Genomic DNA, 19,048 nt, shown 5'->3' on the forward strand with positions numbered 1-19,048 from the left:
ATGCAAGAGGAAGACACACATTGCTAAATTAGCCGTCTCAAAATCACCGGAGCCTATTTGTGTGTTTTATTAGCTTTTCAATAACATGTTTTATCTTCATGCACATTATACCAAAAAAACACCAATAAATCAAAATCTACCAAATCAGACTCAACCAGCTACAAAATTCATAACATTATAAAAATTGAGTATCCCAACTTTAACCGTTAAGTGTCCCTCTGTCTGTTTTCCTGTTGTGTTGCCTTTTTCCTCCTGTTTTCTCCTCCGGGTGACTGAGGATAACAGACTGTAATCAGGCAGCTCTGTCTACCTCACTCTGCCTTTGCCTCATCTCAACCTTTGTCTGTCTGTGCAGTAATTCACCTCGCTGTGGCATGAGAAGCCATGATTGTTTATATTCAAGGAGGCAGCATCTTGAGCACGCAGCGCTCTGATTGTTTACCCATCCTGTATGCGACATCGAGGTTGTTGCCCCCCCCCCCCACCCCACCCCCGCTGTTCCTCTGTCTCCTCTCTGTCCCTTTCCAGCCAGACCGACTGTGGAGTATCACCCTCTGGCCCACTTGTAGTCACAAACCAATTCCACCAAAGACAAATTAAACTTAATGCCATGTAACAAACTCAGCGGGCCACTGTGCACTGTGTCAGGCGTTGGGTTAGCCGGCGGAGAGACGGGGGCTTGTGTGCACTTTTTTTGTTTTTCCGGTATGGAAATCGTGAGTCGACACGGAGCCGGATGCTTCGCATGTTTGGAGAGAGTCGGAGCTAAAAAAAAGAAACTGAGGTGGTAAAACATTTGCAATTACGACTGATGAATTCTGTGAACCGCGTGGCCGACGGAGTTTGTGTCCAATCGTATTTAAGAGGACTTTGAAAGAAATACAGCAGGTGATTGAGTTGTAACAGCTTGAAAAACAAATGTGTCTGAAGGCCTATCAGAGAAAAAAAAAAAAAAAAAAACTAGAAGAGCTATCCGCCCCTGAAATTAATACCTGGCAAGAAGAGTGAAAACAAAGCTGTATGAGCTGCTAATAGAATGTTGAGTGCCACTGAAAACACTCAGAGAGAAGAAATCAGAGCGATAGAAAAAGGCTTTTCACATTTCTTATGATAAATATTGACTTCCTACCATTTTTCTCTAATAGTTTTACTCTTTGAAAAGGACTAAAACTAACACACTTTCACTGACGTCTCACCCATCGCTCAAAAAACAACAACAACAGCCAATCCTGCACATATCCACACAGTGAAGAGTGAACCTTCACACGTCAAGTGAAAAAAAGCCGGCGCTCTCGTACTCTGGATTAGATATGCGCTCCGTACTCTGCTGTCTGGGATCATGGGGGTAAGTTAATGAAGCTCCGCTGGGGCTTTTCCATGTGAAAAGCTCCAGTGACAGTGCTGACATTGTCCTCCTTTTAAACGCAAGTCCCATTGTTAATAAGCATCCTATCACTCAATTAGGCAGGCGTGCAGACACTAAATACACACTACACACACACACACACACTGAACACGTCGCTCCTTTTGTTTTTAAAACCAAGGATCACTTGAGAATAACAGACACTGTTACAGGTTCATATTTTCTGAAGCGGTGGCGGGGAGGACGGTTGTTAGTATGCATGACGTAACACATATGGTAATTCTGGTAAATGCCATGTAATGGAAATGGTGAGGGAACATGGTCAAGGTCTTGATGCGGGAGCACAAACACAATATGCAAAGACCCCCACGATTAAATAGAGGTTTAACATTTAACGATCAAAATGAATTATGGTTTCAACTAATACATTCAGGAAGAGAACTTCTCTCGGCGCTCTTCTCTTTGAGTCACTTCCCAGGCCCCTTCTTTTTTTTTTTCTTCTTTTTTTTTGTCCCAGTGTCCTTGTTCCAGACTTATCGGTATTCAGTATGTGAACGAACGCTGTATGGGCTGTCTGAGTGTACGGAACAGCTCCAGACAGATGAAGATGCAGAAAATAAAAGTAAAAAAAAAAAAAAAGGATAAATAAATGGGATTCCTTAAATATATTGTCAATGAGTTACATCGACAAAGTGAAACACAATATATATTTTGAGGGCCAGTGGAGAATTAGATTAAAAAGAGACAACATAGAAAGATTGATGCATCCCAAACGTGTTAGAGGAGGGTTCTCCGGCAAGCAGGAAAAAAGAAATGAAATATTTAGATGCACAGGGGATATTTATTTTTGAAGAGACAGATTTTGATGAACATTACAGTGTACACGAAGGCGCATTAAAGTTAGCAGGGTGCAGACTAGGAAAGGCTGCAAGCGGCAGGTATCAAAGGAAGCTAATATTCAGAGGGCTAAAGTTAAAGTGCACCGTGATAGCCAGAATGGCTCTCATCTGAGAAGAGAAGATTAAAATCAGTGGGATATCACAGCGAGGCAATATGAAGTAGAAATGAGAGGAAATCGCTCTCCCTCCCTCCCTCCCTCCCTCCCTCTCACAGACACAGATGCACACGCACATAATATAGTCTCCTACAACAAACCAATTACATGTCATTAATATTTAAGGGACTAATTTCCATTCATATGTGATATATTAAAAAATGCGCAGGGATGAGCAAGGAAAAAAGGGCTGACCCTGAGATATTCACAGTGGGCCGGCTGCCCCAAACAGAGAGTAATGAACATCAGGGTGTTTTGTGTTTTACTGAGACAAATGTCTCCCGCCTGTGCCAGCAATTAATGCCCTATCTTCTAAAATGAGGGAAATGGTACCATTCGAGGCCTTTCTTCTCCAAAATGGGATAATATCCGCTTTGGTTTGCTTTAAGTAATAACGGACATTTAATCCAGAACGCGCGATTCGCTGGCGTGAGGAAAGGTCATCGGGGTCATCTAAACAATCACAACAGTTTACAAAATGAGCATGTGGTAAAATGCCAATTGTGATCTTGTTTGTGGGACACTGCAGCTGTTAAACAATGAGCCTGAGAGAGAGAGAGAGAGAGAGAGAGAGAGAGAGAGAGAGAGAGAGAGAGAGAGAGAGAGTGGGTGTTTTTTGTTGTTTTTCTTGTAACATAGGCTGGCCCTGACTCCAGATGGACATTTTGCACGTCCAAACAGATGATTTCAGAAGCGAGCGGAGGAAAAGGAGATAAGAGAAGAGAAAGGGAGCGATGGCAGGAGAAGAGAAGCCGAGGATAAAGATGCAGAGGACGCCGCCTTGGCGAAAGCGCCATCCTCTCAATTAACAGCGTCCGTAATAAACAGGCCTGCTCTCCGGGGAAACGTGGCGAAACCATCGAGCCCGACTCCCCCAACACTTTGACATAGAACGTATCAAGAGCTTATCGTTGTACACGGGCTATTAATACGGGGCGGACTATTCCACAGTGGGCTGCAGTGTCTTGAGTTGAGCTTAAAGTCATTAGACAAAAGCCTTTATTACATTGTGACTATCTGAGAAGGCAGAGCTCCAACAGCAGTCTGGGGACACTGTTTTCAAGAGCAACAAGCTTTACAAAGGTTTCTATCAACAAGACATATTGTTAGTGAATGAATACAGCTTAATGGGATTAAAAATATGTTTGAGTGACACTTATAGTGTTGCTTCTGTGTTCTGTGAGCCAAAACTTGTATCCATAGACAAGCACCGAAGGGCCCCAGAGCACACAGTGTGCTAGTCGGCAACAGTTTTCTTGCCTGACTGAGAGGTTGCCGAGTGTCATGCGGGGCGGCTGACCATGCGTGAGTGTGTTTGATCTGGTGGCCGGGTCAGCCCTGATGTTAACAGAGTTATTAGGGGACTTATTAGGGAGAGTCAGAGAGCCAGCTAAACCCCCCGCTGATTCCATCATTACTGCCGTTGTGGCAGGGTCATTACCGCCCTGCTGCTGGGGCTTTGTAGCAAGGATTGAGAATCTGCTGGTGTGTGCACACCACATTGGCTCAGTGGGAAGAGGATGTGTGTGTGTGTGTGTGTGTGTGTGTGTGTGTGTGTGTGTGGGTGGGTGTGTGTGTGTGGGTGGGTGGGTGGAATTGTAGGGACAGAGGTAGAGGAAAATGGGTGTCAAGAGCGAGGACAACTCCTGAGGGATTTGAATCCCAGGTGATGAGGGGTTGGATGTCTGCAGCCGTCACTTGTAGTAAGGTTTTAACCAAGATACCTTTCCAGGGCTGACCTTTACAGGCACAAGTTGTTTTTTTTTTTTTTTACAGAACATGATGGTGAAGTAACAAAATACAATAAATGGCTAAAAGTTCAAATCAAACTGTTAAAAACTGCACATGTTGTAATTTAGTCAGTAAAACACGACGTGCAGAAATCTGATTAAAATTCTCCAGGCAAAGGACTCCCTTGATATTCACTGCAACAACATTATTCGATGCCTCTCTTTCCCTTTTTTTTTTTTTTTTTCTTCTTCTCTCAAGCGGTTTTGAAATTTATTTCCAAAAGGTGCTGTTTGGTTTGGTAACACTTCCCCCCCCCTCCCGTCCCCTCCGGCCTTATTCGCACGTTCATTAGTTGCCTCGCCATCATTAACACAGAGGCATGCTGGGAAAGAAGGTCCCAATGACCCTGCTCACAGGGGTGGCATGCAGCCTCTGATTCCTCCTTCAGAATGCACATACGTCTTCATTAGGCCTCTGTCTCTCTCCGCAGAAGTACGACTGCCGTTGACTTTCAAACCATAAAGTGCACCAACGACCCCCTCGATGAAACCTTAAAGATTCTGTAATATATGCATGTGTACAACGTGACTGCAACCCCTAAATATATGCATCCACCTCATAGTAACACGATCATGTGTAGAGGTTTAATATTCACAAATGATTGTCTAGGTTATTACTGAACTATACAGTGTGCTCGGGGATTTCAGTTGTTGTCGAGTTACCTCCCTTCGCTCACGCTGTTGTTTCTGCTGAGACGCCTAGACATCGCCATTACAAAGTGGCATATGCCCTTTGTCCATCAGCAATTGGTGCGTGCAATGGAGGAAACATTTTGGGAGAAAGGGGGTGTGAAGTTTGCCAACATCAATCTTGTTTCAAATTGAACTGCAAAGTTCCAGCTGAATGAATTGCCTTTCAAATGCAGCAGGCCATGGCTACACACATTCAATCCCGAAGTGAATCTGATTTGATCCCGAGAGCCATACAAAGGCACAACCCACTGATTGATAAAGCGCACTGAGGGGAGATGAGGGTAAAAGAAGAAAAAAAAAAAAAGGGAGAGCCAAGTCAATGGAGAAGAGCATAAAGGAAAAAAAAAAAAGAAGAAATAAGCCGATACAGTCAAGCGAAGGCAGAACAGAAGGGGAAAGGACAAAGAAAAGAAAGAAAAAAGGGGAAAAACAGTTTTTATGGAGATGAAATAAGTCGATGACGTCGCCACGTTGATCTGCAGCGTCTATTTAGTACATAAGTTCAAAAAAACGGGAAAACGCGGGGTGGCGAGGGAGAGCGAATGGAGATGTGTGTCTTTGATAACGGATCGCTCAGCTCTGTGTGTGTGTGTGTGTGTGTGTGTGTGGGTGGTAACACATTTTTTTTTTCCGATCACAAAGCACTTGATGGTGCCAAAGGTGGAATCCCTGCCTTGACATCAGCGACTGAGGTGTAGCTTTAAGTGCAACACATTTTCATCTGGCAGGAGATAGGCTGCTATGTTTCCCCACACGAGAACAGGATGCAGCCAAGGAACAATAATGAAATTACAAAGAGGATTAATGCTCACTGCATAGACGCTATAGAACCACGCTCGAGCTCAAAAACAAGATTTATCGCCGGGTTGCTCTTTAAATTAACAAAAAGCTTTATTGTAATTTTTACTGCAACAGAGTTTTATTAGCTTAAACTGGAAGCATGAATCACTGTGGCTATATTGGTATATCAGCACAGCAACATAATTACTTATTTTATATATGTGAAAATAATTAAACTGCTTCTTGTAAATTCCTATTTTATTCTGCAGAGCTACCTTCCCGTTGGCTACAGCGGACAGTGATTTAGATCGCACGTTTAATTTGTTCTTTTTATTGTTTTTAGAACACGTGGTTGCCTGTGCCGACCCGAAGTGAGCGGCACCTTGATGTATCCTTAATCTGCGGCCTTCAGACCTAATAACTGACGTGCGTGTTGAATTTCCAAATGAACCATCGCATTATAAATTACGAAAGAAAAAAAAAAGTAACTTTTAGAAGATTGAAGCTGAGGTTGAAATCCCTCTTGACTATCATTTCCTTTTCTTGGAAAAACTCATTAAACAGTGGGACTCATAAAAGCAGCAGGGGAGATGACAGTCTTGCATTCTCGGTTGTTTTAGAGGCCTCTGAGTGTAATAAGCATCTGAAAATTGGGGGCTGTTAAAGTGATTCTTTTTTTTCTTTTTTTTTTTCTTTTACTGCTAAAGTGTTGTTCTTCAACAATGCAAGTAACAAGCAAGATTCCCAAGGAACGTGGAGTTAACAGACGCCTCTTTCACCAATTTCTGAGGGCTGCTCTGCAGGGAAGGCATTTACACCTGCTTGCCTCATCTTTCACGATACACTAGTCCCCCGAAGTGTGCTTTACTTATAAATATCCACGACTAAGATGTGGCAAAGATGAAAGCACCACAAGGAAGCATAGTAAAAAAAAAACACAACAACAAACGTGTACTGAAGGTGTGTGTGTGTGTGTTATTAAAAAACAGGGGCAATATCGCAGACAAATGAAGTCGGTTTTCACAAGTGACACGTTTGTCAAATCAGCAGAAAGGATTTATGGTCCGTGGCCACGATGAGAGGTTACAACGAGAACACGAGACCTCAGGAATTAATCTTGCGAGACTTGCGTCTCTCCACCTGATCCTCCGAAACCGCTTTAAACTACATCCAACGCCGGTTAACCAGTTTGACTTGAAGATGAAGGAATACTCACTTCCCAAATAGGTCAGATTCAAAGCGGAAATAAAGCGGGGATCTTTTTTTTTTTCCCCGACAAAGTGTTTCATGTTCAAGCACACTTATTGTTGCATATCCTCAGACGGCATGCATTTGAAAGACGATACTGCATGAATCATGTAACGGAGGAAAAGAGAAAAACAAATGAACTATCTCATTTTGGGAAGATTCCATCTAGCACCTTTTTTTTTTTTTTTGCAGTACCATCTACATCAAAGGCCTACTCATTGACTTTCAACTTCGCTGACGAGGAGGGGGGGCGGGGGGTAGATATCAAACATTAAACAGCATTTTTCATTCATGAGAAAATCATGTTCTCTTTCAACAATAGAGGGAAAAGAGCTGATTCAGTGAAGTCGCTGCAGGGGTAATTGATAGGGATCCAGCAAAGGTAACTCCCAGGGGAAATGCTGGATCATGAATTCCTACCCTGCCAGCGGGAACATGGACTATCTATAGTTCCTTTTTTTTTTTTTTTTTTTTTTTTTTTTTAAAAGCCCAGTGGGTGAGAAAGTGAATTTAATAAAGAGTCTAAGAGGACATTTAAAGCTGAATTAAAGTCATGTGTCTGTGGACCTCCGAACGGAAAGTTGTATTTAATCTCGAGAATCTATTTGAAAATGTCCTTTTTATAGCAGAGTGTGCTCTGCAAACATGCTGATTTGCTGCTTAACCAACTATGAATATTAAATACGTTTCCCCTCGATAACAAAAAGGTAAAAATTGAATCAAAGAGCAGAAATTAAAACAATGAATTAGGCATCGCAAAGGTTTCATAAAGGTCCCTTCAGAAACGACACATGTTGAAATATCAAGCTGTCTGGTGAGAGAACAGAGGCTCATCCCTGCGACTTCATTAAGCCTCGCGACAACCCAAATTCCCAAATATGCCGGCAAATAATTTTGCGGCAGCTGAGGCAGAAATGCTATTTATTTCCACAGAACAAAAAACAGAGTCAAGTCTAGTTTGTAGACCTGGAGGGAAGGAGCTGCTGGCGGGCTGACTGGTGTCCAAACAGACGGTGGGGATGTGGGAAAAGTTGGTGGATTCTGTATAGTTCTGTCCACACACCCTGACAGAGCTCAGATTTGACTGTTCTGCGCTTGACAGGGCTCTGACTTCTCCCCTCCTACTGCTGCCAGAATTAGAGGGGTGCGCTACACACATGCACACACACACACTGTCAAAGAAGTGGAAAACACTCAAATTGCCATGGGAGGAATACATCAAGTGCCTTCACACACACACACACATACACACACACACAAACACACGTCTTTTCCATGCAAAAACAAACTTGCTCTGTACTGCTTGTGTTATTCATCAGCAAGTTAGGTAGCCTGGTTGTGTATCTGAGAAACAAACTGGCCGGGACAAGAAAACTCCCAGAGCTTCCTTCACAAAAAGCCTCCCGTCTTCCCACGATGGAAGATTGGCCTGCTGGACTGGAAAAGGCAAGAAGCAAACCAAGCATAACTTCCCTCGGTTCACACATACGCGTACGAGTTCAAGTTTTGTGCACGTCCATGTGCGCACACACACACACACACACACACACACACAGGCACAAAAACACTGATCTGAAACTACTATCGGGTACAAAGAACACATACAATGTGCAGCATTCGCATTCTAGCTTTCTCAAAAACATAAAAATATAAAAACACACTGCATTGGTATCGTTAATTGGCTCAGATGTTTGACTTGAGAGCATAAATAGATGGTGTTAAATGCAGTGGGAAAAGTGCTTGGTTTAAAGATAATTAACATTTCAGAGAGGGAAAAAAAAAATGGCTTCCTAAAGTGTCACAAGATGAAAGTGGCTTGGCATCTATTGCCCGAGAGGCTAAATGAAGCATGTGTGCGTAGATTAATTAAGGAAAGAGTGAAGAGAGAGATGACGCCTCCTTACCTTTGCTCTGCGAGGAGAAGTAGAGGGAGAGCTGAGCAAATAGGTCAGGATTCTCAAACTTCTCTTCTTTGACTTTGATCCAGAAGCAATTCTCTGCCATTTCCTGAGGCACTATCTGCAATGACACAAGGATTCCATTATCACCACAATCAGAGACCGCCATTCCACCAACCTGCCACTCAAAAAGTTCTCACTTGAGATGTGGGGGTTTGTGTGTGTGTGTGTGTGTGTTTTTTTTTTTGTTTTTTTTTTGTGTGTGTGGACGCACACATGTCCTTGCGTGTGCGTCCGTAGCAAGCGCAACAAACAAACAAAAAAAGGACCAAAAGAGGAGGCTGCGGGGTTAAAGACATTCTTTCGTGGGAGGACAAATCGCAGGAGTCTGACGGCGTCAAAATGATAACGTGCGGATAGACCCTGACTCAAACCATTCGAAGCACTTGATGACCTCCCTGAAATGAATGAAGTATGAGAATTTCAGTTTGCAGCACAAAACATCAGCAAAACCTGTTTACACAGCGAGGTGATGGCGAGCCACAGGGATCCCTTCACACCCCCGACCTTTTTCAATCTCTCCGCACTCAGCGGACAAGAGTACGGAAACATTCAGACGTAAACAAACCCATCTGACATGTTGCAGTTATTACTACTGCAGCTAATAACGTGTGTGACACTACAATCTGCTGTACGTCGCGCTCAGCGCTACGGTGAGAGCTCTTAACAAGGGGCCTTGACTAGCTGTTGGCCTACTGCACCGTTGCCGTTAACCTCCATAAAACCACAGTAATTACAGACGGGAAGAGTTCCCGCCGAAGCTGGGCAATCATTCCCAAGTCCATCGGAAAATGTCGCTACGTCGAGCAACACAATGGCTATAATGGGCGCTTTAATGGGAGGCTTATGAAGCGTTCAACATGAGCCGGTGTTGGTGTTGAGTGTAGATAACCTCTGCACACGTAGCTTCTCTCACGCCACCCACTCGGCTCACAGAGAGCAGTTCATGTGTAGATGAGTCGATCTTTCAATTAGGCTGGTGAAACACCATATAGTGATGTAGCAAAACATGCAATAATGTGATTATGTTTCATTTTGCATTCAAACTCCTACTACAACATTACCACTACCGCTAATACTACTATTAATAATTATTATTATAATAGCAATAATACTCATAATAATTGTTATCATAATTATAATAATAATACAGATACAAGGTCATGAGTCCCAATCGTTAAAGTCAACAGTAATTCAGTTTTGTTTTTGTTTTTTTCAAAATAAATTGTTATATGTTTCTGGTCTACAAAACCGTAAAAGGCCTGACACTAATTTATTAAATTCAAAATATGCAAATTAGTATTCAGTTATTCAAAACTGATTTGCCATTCACTCAGGTACAAGTGTACAAGGGCATTGGAAATCATGTGCGCATCTTTCAGTCAAGTAAATACTTATCTAAATGACAGACTTAAATGCTACAAAGTATGTAATATAAAGCTATTATCAATCTACGTTATTTACAGTTATGTATCGCTATAATCTACATCCTTCTAAGCTGTCCCTCAACTACGAGTGAAAAACAAGATATAGTGAGCTTGATTTCCACATCCAAACATGAAATGCTGGTGACAAGCAATACAGGGAACAGTGTAGGTGGGAAAAAAAGCAACGGTCTGCTTTTGGTGATGTTTTAGGAATTAAAACATGCTGCTAAATGGGTGATTAATTAGGGATTTTATTATGAACTGTTAAGAAGGTAAAATAAAATAAATAAGTATTCACCTCTACATTTGACCTCACTCAACTCGTTCAAGGGCCAGCTAATTACTCATCAGAGATTCAACAGAAAACCAAAAGTTTATTATCATGCCATAAAGCACGGTTACAGATTTATTAACGCTCCACTAAATTATCAGAGCAAGAAATACGTTTTGCCTTCCTGAAAAAAATAAATAACTGCCAGTCAAGAAACCAAGAAATGCTAATAGCTTCATCCTGCTAAATCCCGATAGCATCACGCTCATATCAGCTGCGGTCTTTAACTTGAGTGTCACCTTTCTAACAAGGGAGCAGGATCTGTGCACAAGCTGACAAAGCCATGATGGCAAGGACCGCCTGTTGCTGCAGAGGGCGGGAAAGAGACATCACTGCCTTCAAAGAGGATATCTGCAGACTCTGAACTGCAGAAGAAAGACTTTTTGCCGATAAGTTTTTATCAACATGGCAGCTGCAAAGGCAAAAAAAAAAAAAAAATGTCATCCGTAAGCTTGTCCATTTCGACCATCCTGTGGGATCCAACGTTTCATCCTCGTTTGACTGGATTCAGCATGTTACTGAGGGTGCTGACCCTGTTGCTGCTGGAAAGCGTCTATGTCGCTTCACCACTGAGAACCAAAAGACTTTCTGGCCAAATTTGAGGTAAAGTTTTACCATATTGTGTGTGTGTGTGTGTGTGTGTGTGTGTGTGTGTGTGTGTGTGTGTGTGTGTGTGTGTGTGTGTGTGTGTGTGTGTGCCTTTATCTGTTTCAATAATGTATTCTCTACCGTTTCATGAACTCTGTAAAAAACACTGAATTGTGTTTGTATGACATTGTGCTTTGTGAATGTATATAATGTGAAAGTATGCACAGTAAAGAATCAAATGCATATATTTTTGTTCAACAAAAAGTAAAGCTAAGTGTTCTACCCCACATTCATGTGTTGTAGAACGCCATTGCATTTTCATGCGCATATTTATCCCTCCTCTCTTGCCGTAGTTAGTGCCGTCTTTGCTTTTCGATTCTACTGAGAGGAGCTGCTGCACGTGCTGCACTAACGTTTCACTTCTTCTGTTTGCCTTTAAAGACTTTGGTCTGTAAGTATTTCTTTATGCAGCATGAAAAGATGTACTAAGATATATTCTATGCTATTCTATTTGCTCTTTTAGTATAGCCGTTGTGTTGTATTATTAAATGCTAATTGTGGTTAGCATTTATCCATTAGTAATGTTAAAATGAGCTTAGAAGCTAGCTAGTCGGACATTTTACATTATGACTATAACCTGGATTGTTGTTTTGTATTCATGTATGTGTATATGGACAGTTTGTAAGGCCATATTGCATAGAGCTGAAGCAGAAGCTGCCAAGGTCAAGGCTTCGTATGCTCAAAGAGAAGCAGACATGTTAATCAAGCAGGCACGGATAGAGGCAGAAGAATTAAAGAGAAGAGCAGAAGTGGACGCGGAACAGCAAAAGAGGAAAACCGAACTGGAAGCGGAACAGCAGTGAAGGACAGCTGAGTTACAGACGAACCTCCATAGCACTGACAATTCAGGGCGCTGCTGAAGCAGCTATCGCAGAAGCTGAAATCCTCGAAGCAGCTTTTGAGGAAGAAGGTGGAGGACCATCACCTCAGCGCACCAGTGAATATGTGCAACAACATTCTTGGGACCATGGTCAGCAACAGCACCAACTCACAATACGAGAAGCTATCTCTTCATCAATGCGTCAGTCAAACGTGGACAACGATGATGTAGATAATCCTGGTATCCACATTGGCAGTCTGGGAAAAGTTAACGCCCACACATTCCGAGAATTACCAGCCCAACACCAGAGCATGAGCACAGCCAACCTTCAGCAAAGCCACGTGAGCCCTTTGAAGTTCCTCCAAGAAGAACGCCGCCCCCTCCAGAATCACATTACACCGCCTGAAGGTACAAACCACTTCATGCCCTCTAGGGCAAATCCGCATGTTCAGTCAGACACAGCAGACTTAGACAAATACCTAATTTGAAAAGAAATAGTGAGCTCCGGACTACTAAAATTTGACGATAGACCAGAGAACTCCATCAGTGACCTGAACCTCAGCGACATGATGCCTGATGACCGTTCAGAGACCCCCTCACCAGAGATAGCACATCCTTATCCTCACCTCAAGCCAGTGGCGGATAAAATCCCATTTATCGATCCTGATGCAGCCATTCTCCTTCTCCTTGGCAGAGACATACAACGTGTACACAAGGTGCGTAAACAGTACAATGGAACCAATAATGCACCATATGCTCAACAACTTGACCTTGGCTGGGTTATTGTTGGAGAAATATGTCTCAGAGGAGCCCACAAGCCAAGCAGCATGAATGTCTACAGGACCAATATCCTACCTAATGGACATATGTCTTCCCTTAGTCCATGTGCTAGTGTTATCCATGTCAAAGAGACAGTTAGCAAGAGGACATCAAGTCAAGAGTAATCAAACCATTGAAGACACAGAGCTCCTGGAGGACGATGATCTTGGAAGCAAAGTTTTTGACAGGACAAAAGAGGACGAGAAAATGGCGTTATCTATTGAAGATGAAGCCTTCCTTGAGATGATGGACAAACGTGTCTACATGAATGATGCAAACAGCTGGGTGGCTCCCTTACCATTCCGTTACCCAAGGCCTCGTCTCCCAAATAACAGGAATCAAGCAGAGGAATGTCTCTCTTCTCTGAGTCACACACTGGAAAGAACTCAAAGGATCTTTGAGTCGTTTTCGGGCCTTGGACCATCTCATCGCGCAGGACCAGAGGTGGCCATGTGGAAGCTAAACGGTGGGCAGTCATGTTCACCAGTCATTGAGAATATGACAACCTCCAGCTTCATTAATCTTGAGGAGATTCACCGCTATCAGAGGCCCTGTGAGACTACTGCGTTCTCATAGGGGAACAAACTTCATTGGAGCTTGCAAAGAACTGCAGATTAAATCAGAAGATCCAGAGTCGAAAGCTCACCTGCAACACAAAGGCTGCACCTGGACTTTTAATCCACCACACTCTTCTCACATGGGAGGTGTGTGGGAGAGGATGATCGGTGTTGCGCGCCGCATTTTAGACGCCATGTTGTTGAAGGAGAACAGTCGTCTCTCACATGAAGTACTGGTGACACTAATGGCTGAAGTCATGGCAATCATGAACGCAAGACCCCTAGTTCCAGTGTCCTCCGATCCTGAGATGCCAGCAGTTTTCACAGCTGCAATGCTGCTCATTCAGAAGACTGACACAGTGTCTGCTCCGTCAGGGAAGATGGATCTCAAGGATCTCTATAACAAGCAATGGAGGCAAGTCCAAAGCCTTGCTGAAACCTTCTGGAGACACTGGAAGCAAGAATACTTGGTGACCCTCGAGCCTCGCAAGAAGTGGCAATCAGAAAGACTAAACTTGCAAGTTGGAGATGTGGTACTCCTCAAAGACACTCAAGTTAAGAGAAACGAGTGGCCCACAGGAGTTATTGTTGAGACCACTCCCAGCCGTGATGGCAGAGTTCAGAAAGTTAATGCCAGGAGCATCAAAGAAGGTACCCCTCAGGTGTATTCAAGACCTGTTACGGAAGTTGTACTGCTCCTCAGTGAAGGAACATAGTGGTATTATAAAATACCAGGCGAGGAGTGTTCTGCCCCCACATTCCTGTGTTGTAGAACATCATTGCTTTTTCATGCGCATATTTATCCCTCCTCTCTTGCCGTAGTTAGTGCCGTCTTTGCTTTTCGATTCTACTGAGAGGAGCTGCTGCACGTGCTGCACTAACGTTTCACTTCTTCTGTAAAGACCTTAGTCTGTAAGTATTTCTTTATGCAGCATGAAAAGATGTACTAAGATATATTCTATGCTATTCTATTTGCTCTTTTAGTACAGCAGTTGTGTTGTATTAATACGTGCTAATCGAGGTTAACATTTCTCCATTAGTTGTAACGTTAAAATGAGCTTAGAAGCTAGCTAGTCGGACATTTTACACTATGGCTATATGCTGGATTGTTGTTTTGTACTCATGTATGTGTATATGGACAGTTTGTAAGGCCATATTGCATAGAGCTAAAGCATAAGCTGCCAAGGTCAAGGCTTCGTTTGTAAGGCCATATTTCATATTGTGTTTCCACAGTTTTACAAATAAGAAAAATTCTCACTAAATCCTTGAAACTCTACGGATTCATGGGTCTTTATTTCACGGATCTACTGTTAGCTATCTGCTAAGCTTTCCGGCACAAAGCAAGAGCAGAATACTAAGACTAAACAAAAGAAATGTTGAGTGACATAAAGAGTGTCTGATCTAACATGGCCCACATAAATGAGGCCCTGAATCCAAGGTAAATATAGCACTTACGTCACTTTCAGTAAAAGCTACAATATAAAGGATTAGTCACAGATTTTTTTTTTTTTCATCAGGCCTACCCCAAATTAATATGTAACCACAAAAATTGAAGATATATTCAGAGGCATCATTAAAGATGTTGCAGTGGAACCACAGATGGACTGAATACATAGCTGGTGAGAATGTAGTGATGAGTTTCCATGATGCCTGATGCACAAGTAACTCTCTGGGTTTCCGGCTGACCTTGACCAAAATAAAGACGTCATTAAAAACAGGGACGAGTTACAACTTGAGATAATTAACTAATGTTGAGCCTGTCTCATGGTGCTCTATACGACATTTGCGATTTCCTTCATCTCACGGCATCCATGCTGCCATTCCCATATGTTTACAGATAACCTAATTAGTACGATTATTTAGCATTTTATCTTTTAATGGGGAGTCCATATGTAATGTCACTATTCCTGCTTTTGAAATTCAAAGTGAAACAGCAGCTAGAACTAAATTGTTTATGTGTTGTTTGTTTTGGCATTTGGAGGGCCCCATATTTATTCTTCACTAATGACTTTCTTTGGGAATCACTGACACACAAATATGGAAGTAAATGCAGGGAAAGGATGCATTCAGCACTTAAACAAAGCTGGCATTTCCCAATGTGTGTGTGAGCTGCTCTTTCCCCGTGTGGGTGCCTTGCACTGCTCCTGACTAAGAAATCACATCCTTTGCTCGACTGGAGGACCTCTTCTGTACTTAAAAATTCTAATGTATTTATACTTTTTTTTTTTTTTCTGATTATAAGCTTCCCCCTGGTTGTGAATATGTCACTTTAGCTACAGTACAGAAGCATGTATGTATGCTATTTGTAGTCTTCATCAAATCTCTGTGATTCATACTCTGGTCCAACATGTGTCGGGGTAGAGAAAAACAGGGGATGTAGGTACGAAAAATAACAAGTATATTTTCATCCCCCTTCCGTCTTTATACAACCGAATCATAGTCGCTCCTGGCACTCCCATACTTCCATCTGCTGCACACAGAGAAGACAGACGACTCTTGTCCCACTTAATCGACACAACAGACACAGATTGTTTATCCTCAGGTGGTTATGAATTTCATTTGCATCACCAAGCTACAATTCCTGTGGAGGCAAGGTCAATGCACCTGCATATTAACCTGCGTACAATTCCAAGACAATGGGCGATTGCATGTCAACCTCATGCACACGAACCATATGTGCAAAACTAAGAAGATAACGCACAAAAAACATACTAATGATGTTTAAAATATCACAAAGAACCATCAGCCCCACCTGGTAATAACAAACAGAAATGTTTTGGTTTTTTTTGTTTTTCTTAACTGATATTGACTGTTATTCTTGTTGATATTTCATACTGCTGTATGATAGCATTCATAATGTTACCTCTGGAAACACAAACGCCCACACACAGAGAAGCATGTGCATACATGGCATTTCAAAGAGTCCTTGAGGTGACAGAAACGCCACATGTAACCTGCTGCCTACGATGCAATAGTGAGCGTTGACTTGTATTTCCACATTTAGTTCTCTCATTTGGTGGTCGCTTGTTGAATAAATAATGCATCGCAACAAAACAAAATATTCCCCATTTGTTAACTTGTTTTATAGGGAAAAAAATTTGAAAATCACAATGAGATAACTACTGTGCAATGGCCTTCAACACATTGAAAAGTCACTTTTAAAAGGTCGTTAAAGTGTGTAGCTTGACTCCATAAATTACATTTAAATTAAATTTAAAACCATTAAACATCATGTGCAGTACCAACACGATGTCAAAAGAACTAGCCTGATGTTTTGGTTACTGTCAGTAAATGAAGACAAAGACGGAAGGTCACACAAGCAAATAACCGTCAAATCAGTGCTCAGAACTCTTGCGGCAACGGATACATTATCTTCGATAAAATAGAGCCCCCACGCCAGATAATGTCCTATTGAAAATGTATTCAAATGTGATGGAACCTCACACAGCCCAGTCTTCATTCAATTATAGTAATTGTGCAAATCCAAGGACGTTTGAGTAATGAAAATTGTTTACTGTAGAATCTTTTGAAATGGGAGGTGAATGTGGAACGGTTTGCTTGACTAGATTGCATTGCTAGAGCGCATTTGAATTGAGCTCCTTTTGGTTCCGATCCTCAACATCACATCTACTCGTTGTGTAGGGTTACTTCAAGAATCCTCGGAAGCCAGTGCTCAATGTGTTTGCATGGGATTGGGAAGAGATTGCATAATATTCCCCTTACAGTCTCAAATCACCAATATTATCAGTGAGAACATTTGCTCAGGTTACCATACCTTGGTCCAGTTCACCCTCTTCATCACGGTTTCAGGCTTGTAGGTCTTCTTGGGCTCCAGTCCATAAGGCAGTTTGATGACCGGCAGCGCGAGAGGTGGTGGAGGCCCACCTGGGCCCCCAAAGAAAGGCGGAGGAGGTGGGGGCCCGCACCCAGGGGGTGGTGGGGGAGGAGGAGGTCCTCCGCCAGGGGGAGGAGGTGGTGGAGGTGGCGGTGGAATGCCAGCGTGACCGGGGAGAGGAGGGGGAGGCGGGGGAGGACAGCCACCGGGTGGAGGTGGGGGAGGAGGTGGTGGAGGAGGACCCGCTGCACCCCCCGGTAGGGGCGGTGGAGGTGGCGCCCCGGGCGCAGTTGGACCCGCTGCTATCTGTAAATAGAGGGTAGAAATGTTAACAACGGCCGACAAATCAAGTGATGCTCCCTGTGGTGCAACCTAAACATTGATCTGATGTCACCAGTAGCCACATTTATTTTTGTTTTGTGCCAGTGAGGAAGCATTTCTGTGGTGTGGAAAACTTTTTCCTGCCTGTATTTCAGTATCTTAGTAACTGGCCACGGGCTTCGACTGTGAGTATGAGTCAATAACAAGGATTACTAGCTTCTGTGGGAGTTTTGCTTCAAACCACACGGGGAGGCCGTGTCCTCTGCTGTGTTCATGTCTTTACCAACCAAAGAGATCATGATCACAAGTTTACCAACCATGTTTCTGTATGTTGCCAAGTTAACTTTATATATATATACATTAAAAACTATTGTATGCAAGCAAGTCCTTGTGCAGCTACCAAATTACAAAAACGTACTTATTATTAAATTAATTTAGCTTGTTGAGTGAAAACAAAAAGTGTTCCTTCAGCAACGCATCGACTCGTGATTGTGTTTGTTCACATCAGGTGTGTATTGGGAGAAACAAATAGAAGTTCCAAAGTTGAACTCAAACTCAGTGGTTAGACATTGACCCATGCTTTTTTTTTATATCTACTGGTATGTATAGCAAACAACAAGCGATTATTTTTGTTCAGTATGTCGCTTTATCTCCTAGTTTGTGTCACAAAATGTGCAATTTTGTCGTCACAAAAAGGCAGATGTGCCTGATTATAGTTGCTTATTGGAGCCACAAGTCATATTTACACATCCGGTTTATCTGGTTTTATGACAACGCTTCTGCAATTCTATTGTAACAAAACGCCGCTTTATATGGACAGTTGTGAATTGGCCAAAAGGTTGGCTTACTGTGTACATTAATCGCTATAAAGCAAACCGTAGGAGAGACACCTGTGTGACCAAATACTGTTTTTAATTTACGATAGATAAGAATGTTGCTTTCCCATCGAGTGTTCATCATGAGTCCTCACAATGGCAGGCTATTAAACAGTAGACAGGGATGTAATTAGACCCCAGACTGATAAGACAACGTCTTTCAGTCCTTTGACATGTCTGCACTATCACACAAACAGCGTACACAGGTAGTCAGGGCTGATGCCAATAGAGAAAGTGTTTTAGAGAAGGAAAAAAAAGTTATGCAAATACACCAATTACAGACGCCCGCATTAAGACGGGGTTTGATCTTTGGAGCTGATTAGATGCCGGCTCTTACCAAAAAAAGCATTTCCACTTTCACTTCTCATTTCCAAACCCAATTCCCCACAATGTGCTTTTGCCTCAGTCACTTGATTGTGTGCGTAAAATGTAATTGGCTTCATATTTAAAGACATTACGTTGTGTTTCATTACATAATGGCATTGGTGGATTGTTTATTAGGGCCAAAATTAAGAAGGTGGTCTGCAAG

General features: G+C 42.5%; 1 protein-coding gene across 1 annotated transcript in view; it reads right to left on the reverse strand.

The window, feature by feature from the left end:
• Positions 1-19,048, reverse strand: part of diaph2 (diaphanous-related formin 2) — a 356,685-nt gene that overhangs the window by 202,068 nt on the left and 135,569 nt on the right. Inside the window, 2 exon segments of the mRNA XM_068715129.1 lie at positions 8,833-8,947; positions 17,264-17,629. Of these exon segments, the coding sequence (XP_068571230.1) occupies positions 8,833-8,947; positions 17,264-17,629 (481 nt within the window).

Source organism: Cebidichthys violaceus, unplaced genomic scaffold, assembly GCF_023349555.1.
Source record: "Cebidichthys violaceus isolate CVI_PGR_0920_01 unplaced genomic scaffold, fCebVio1.0.p SCAF_2, whole genome shotgun sequence".
NCBI classification, from domain to species: Eukaryota; Metazoa; Chordata; class Actinopteri; order Perciformes; family Stichaeidae; genus Cebidichthys; species Cebidichthys violaceus.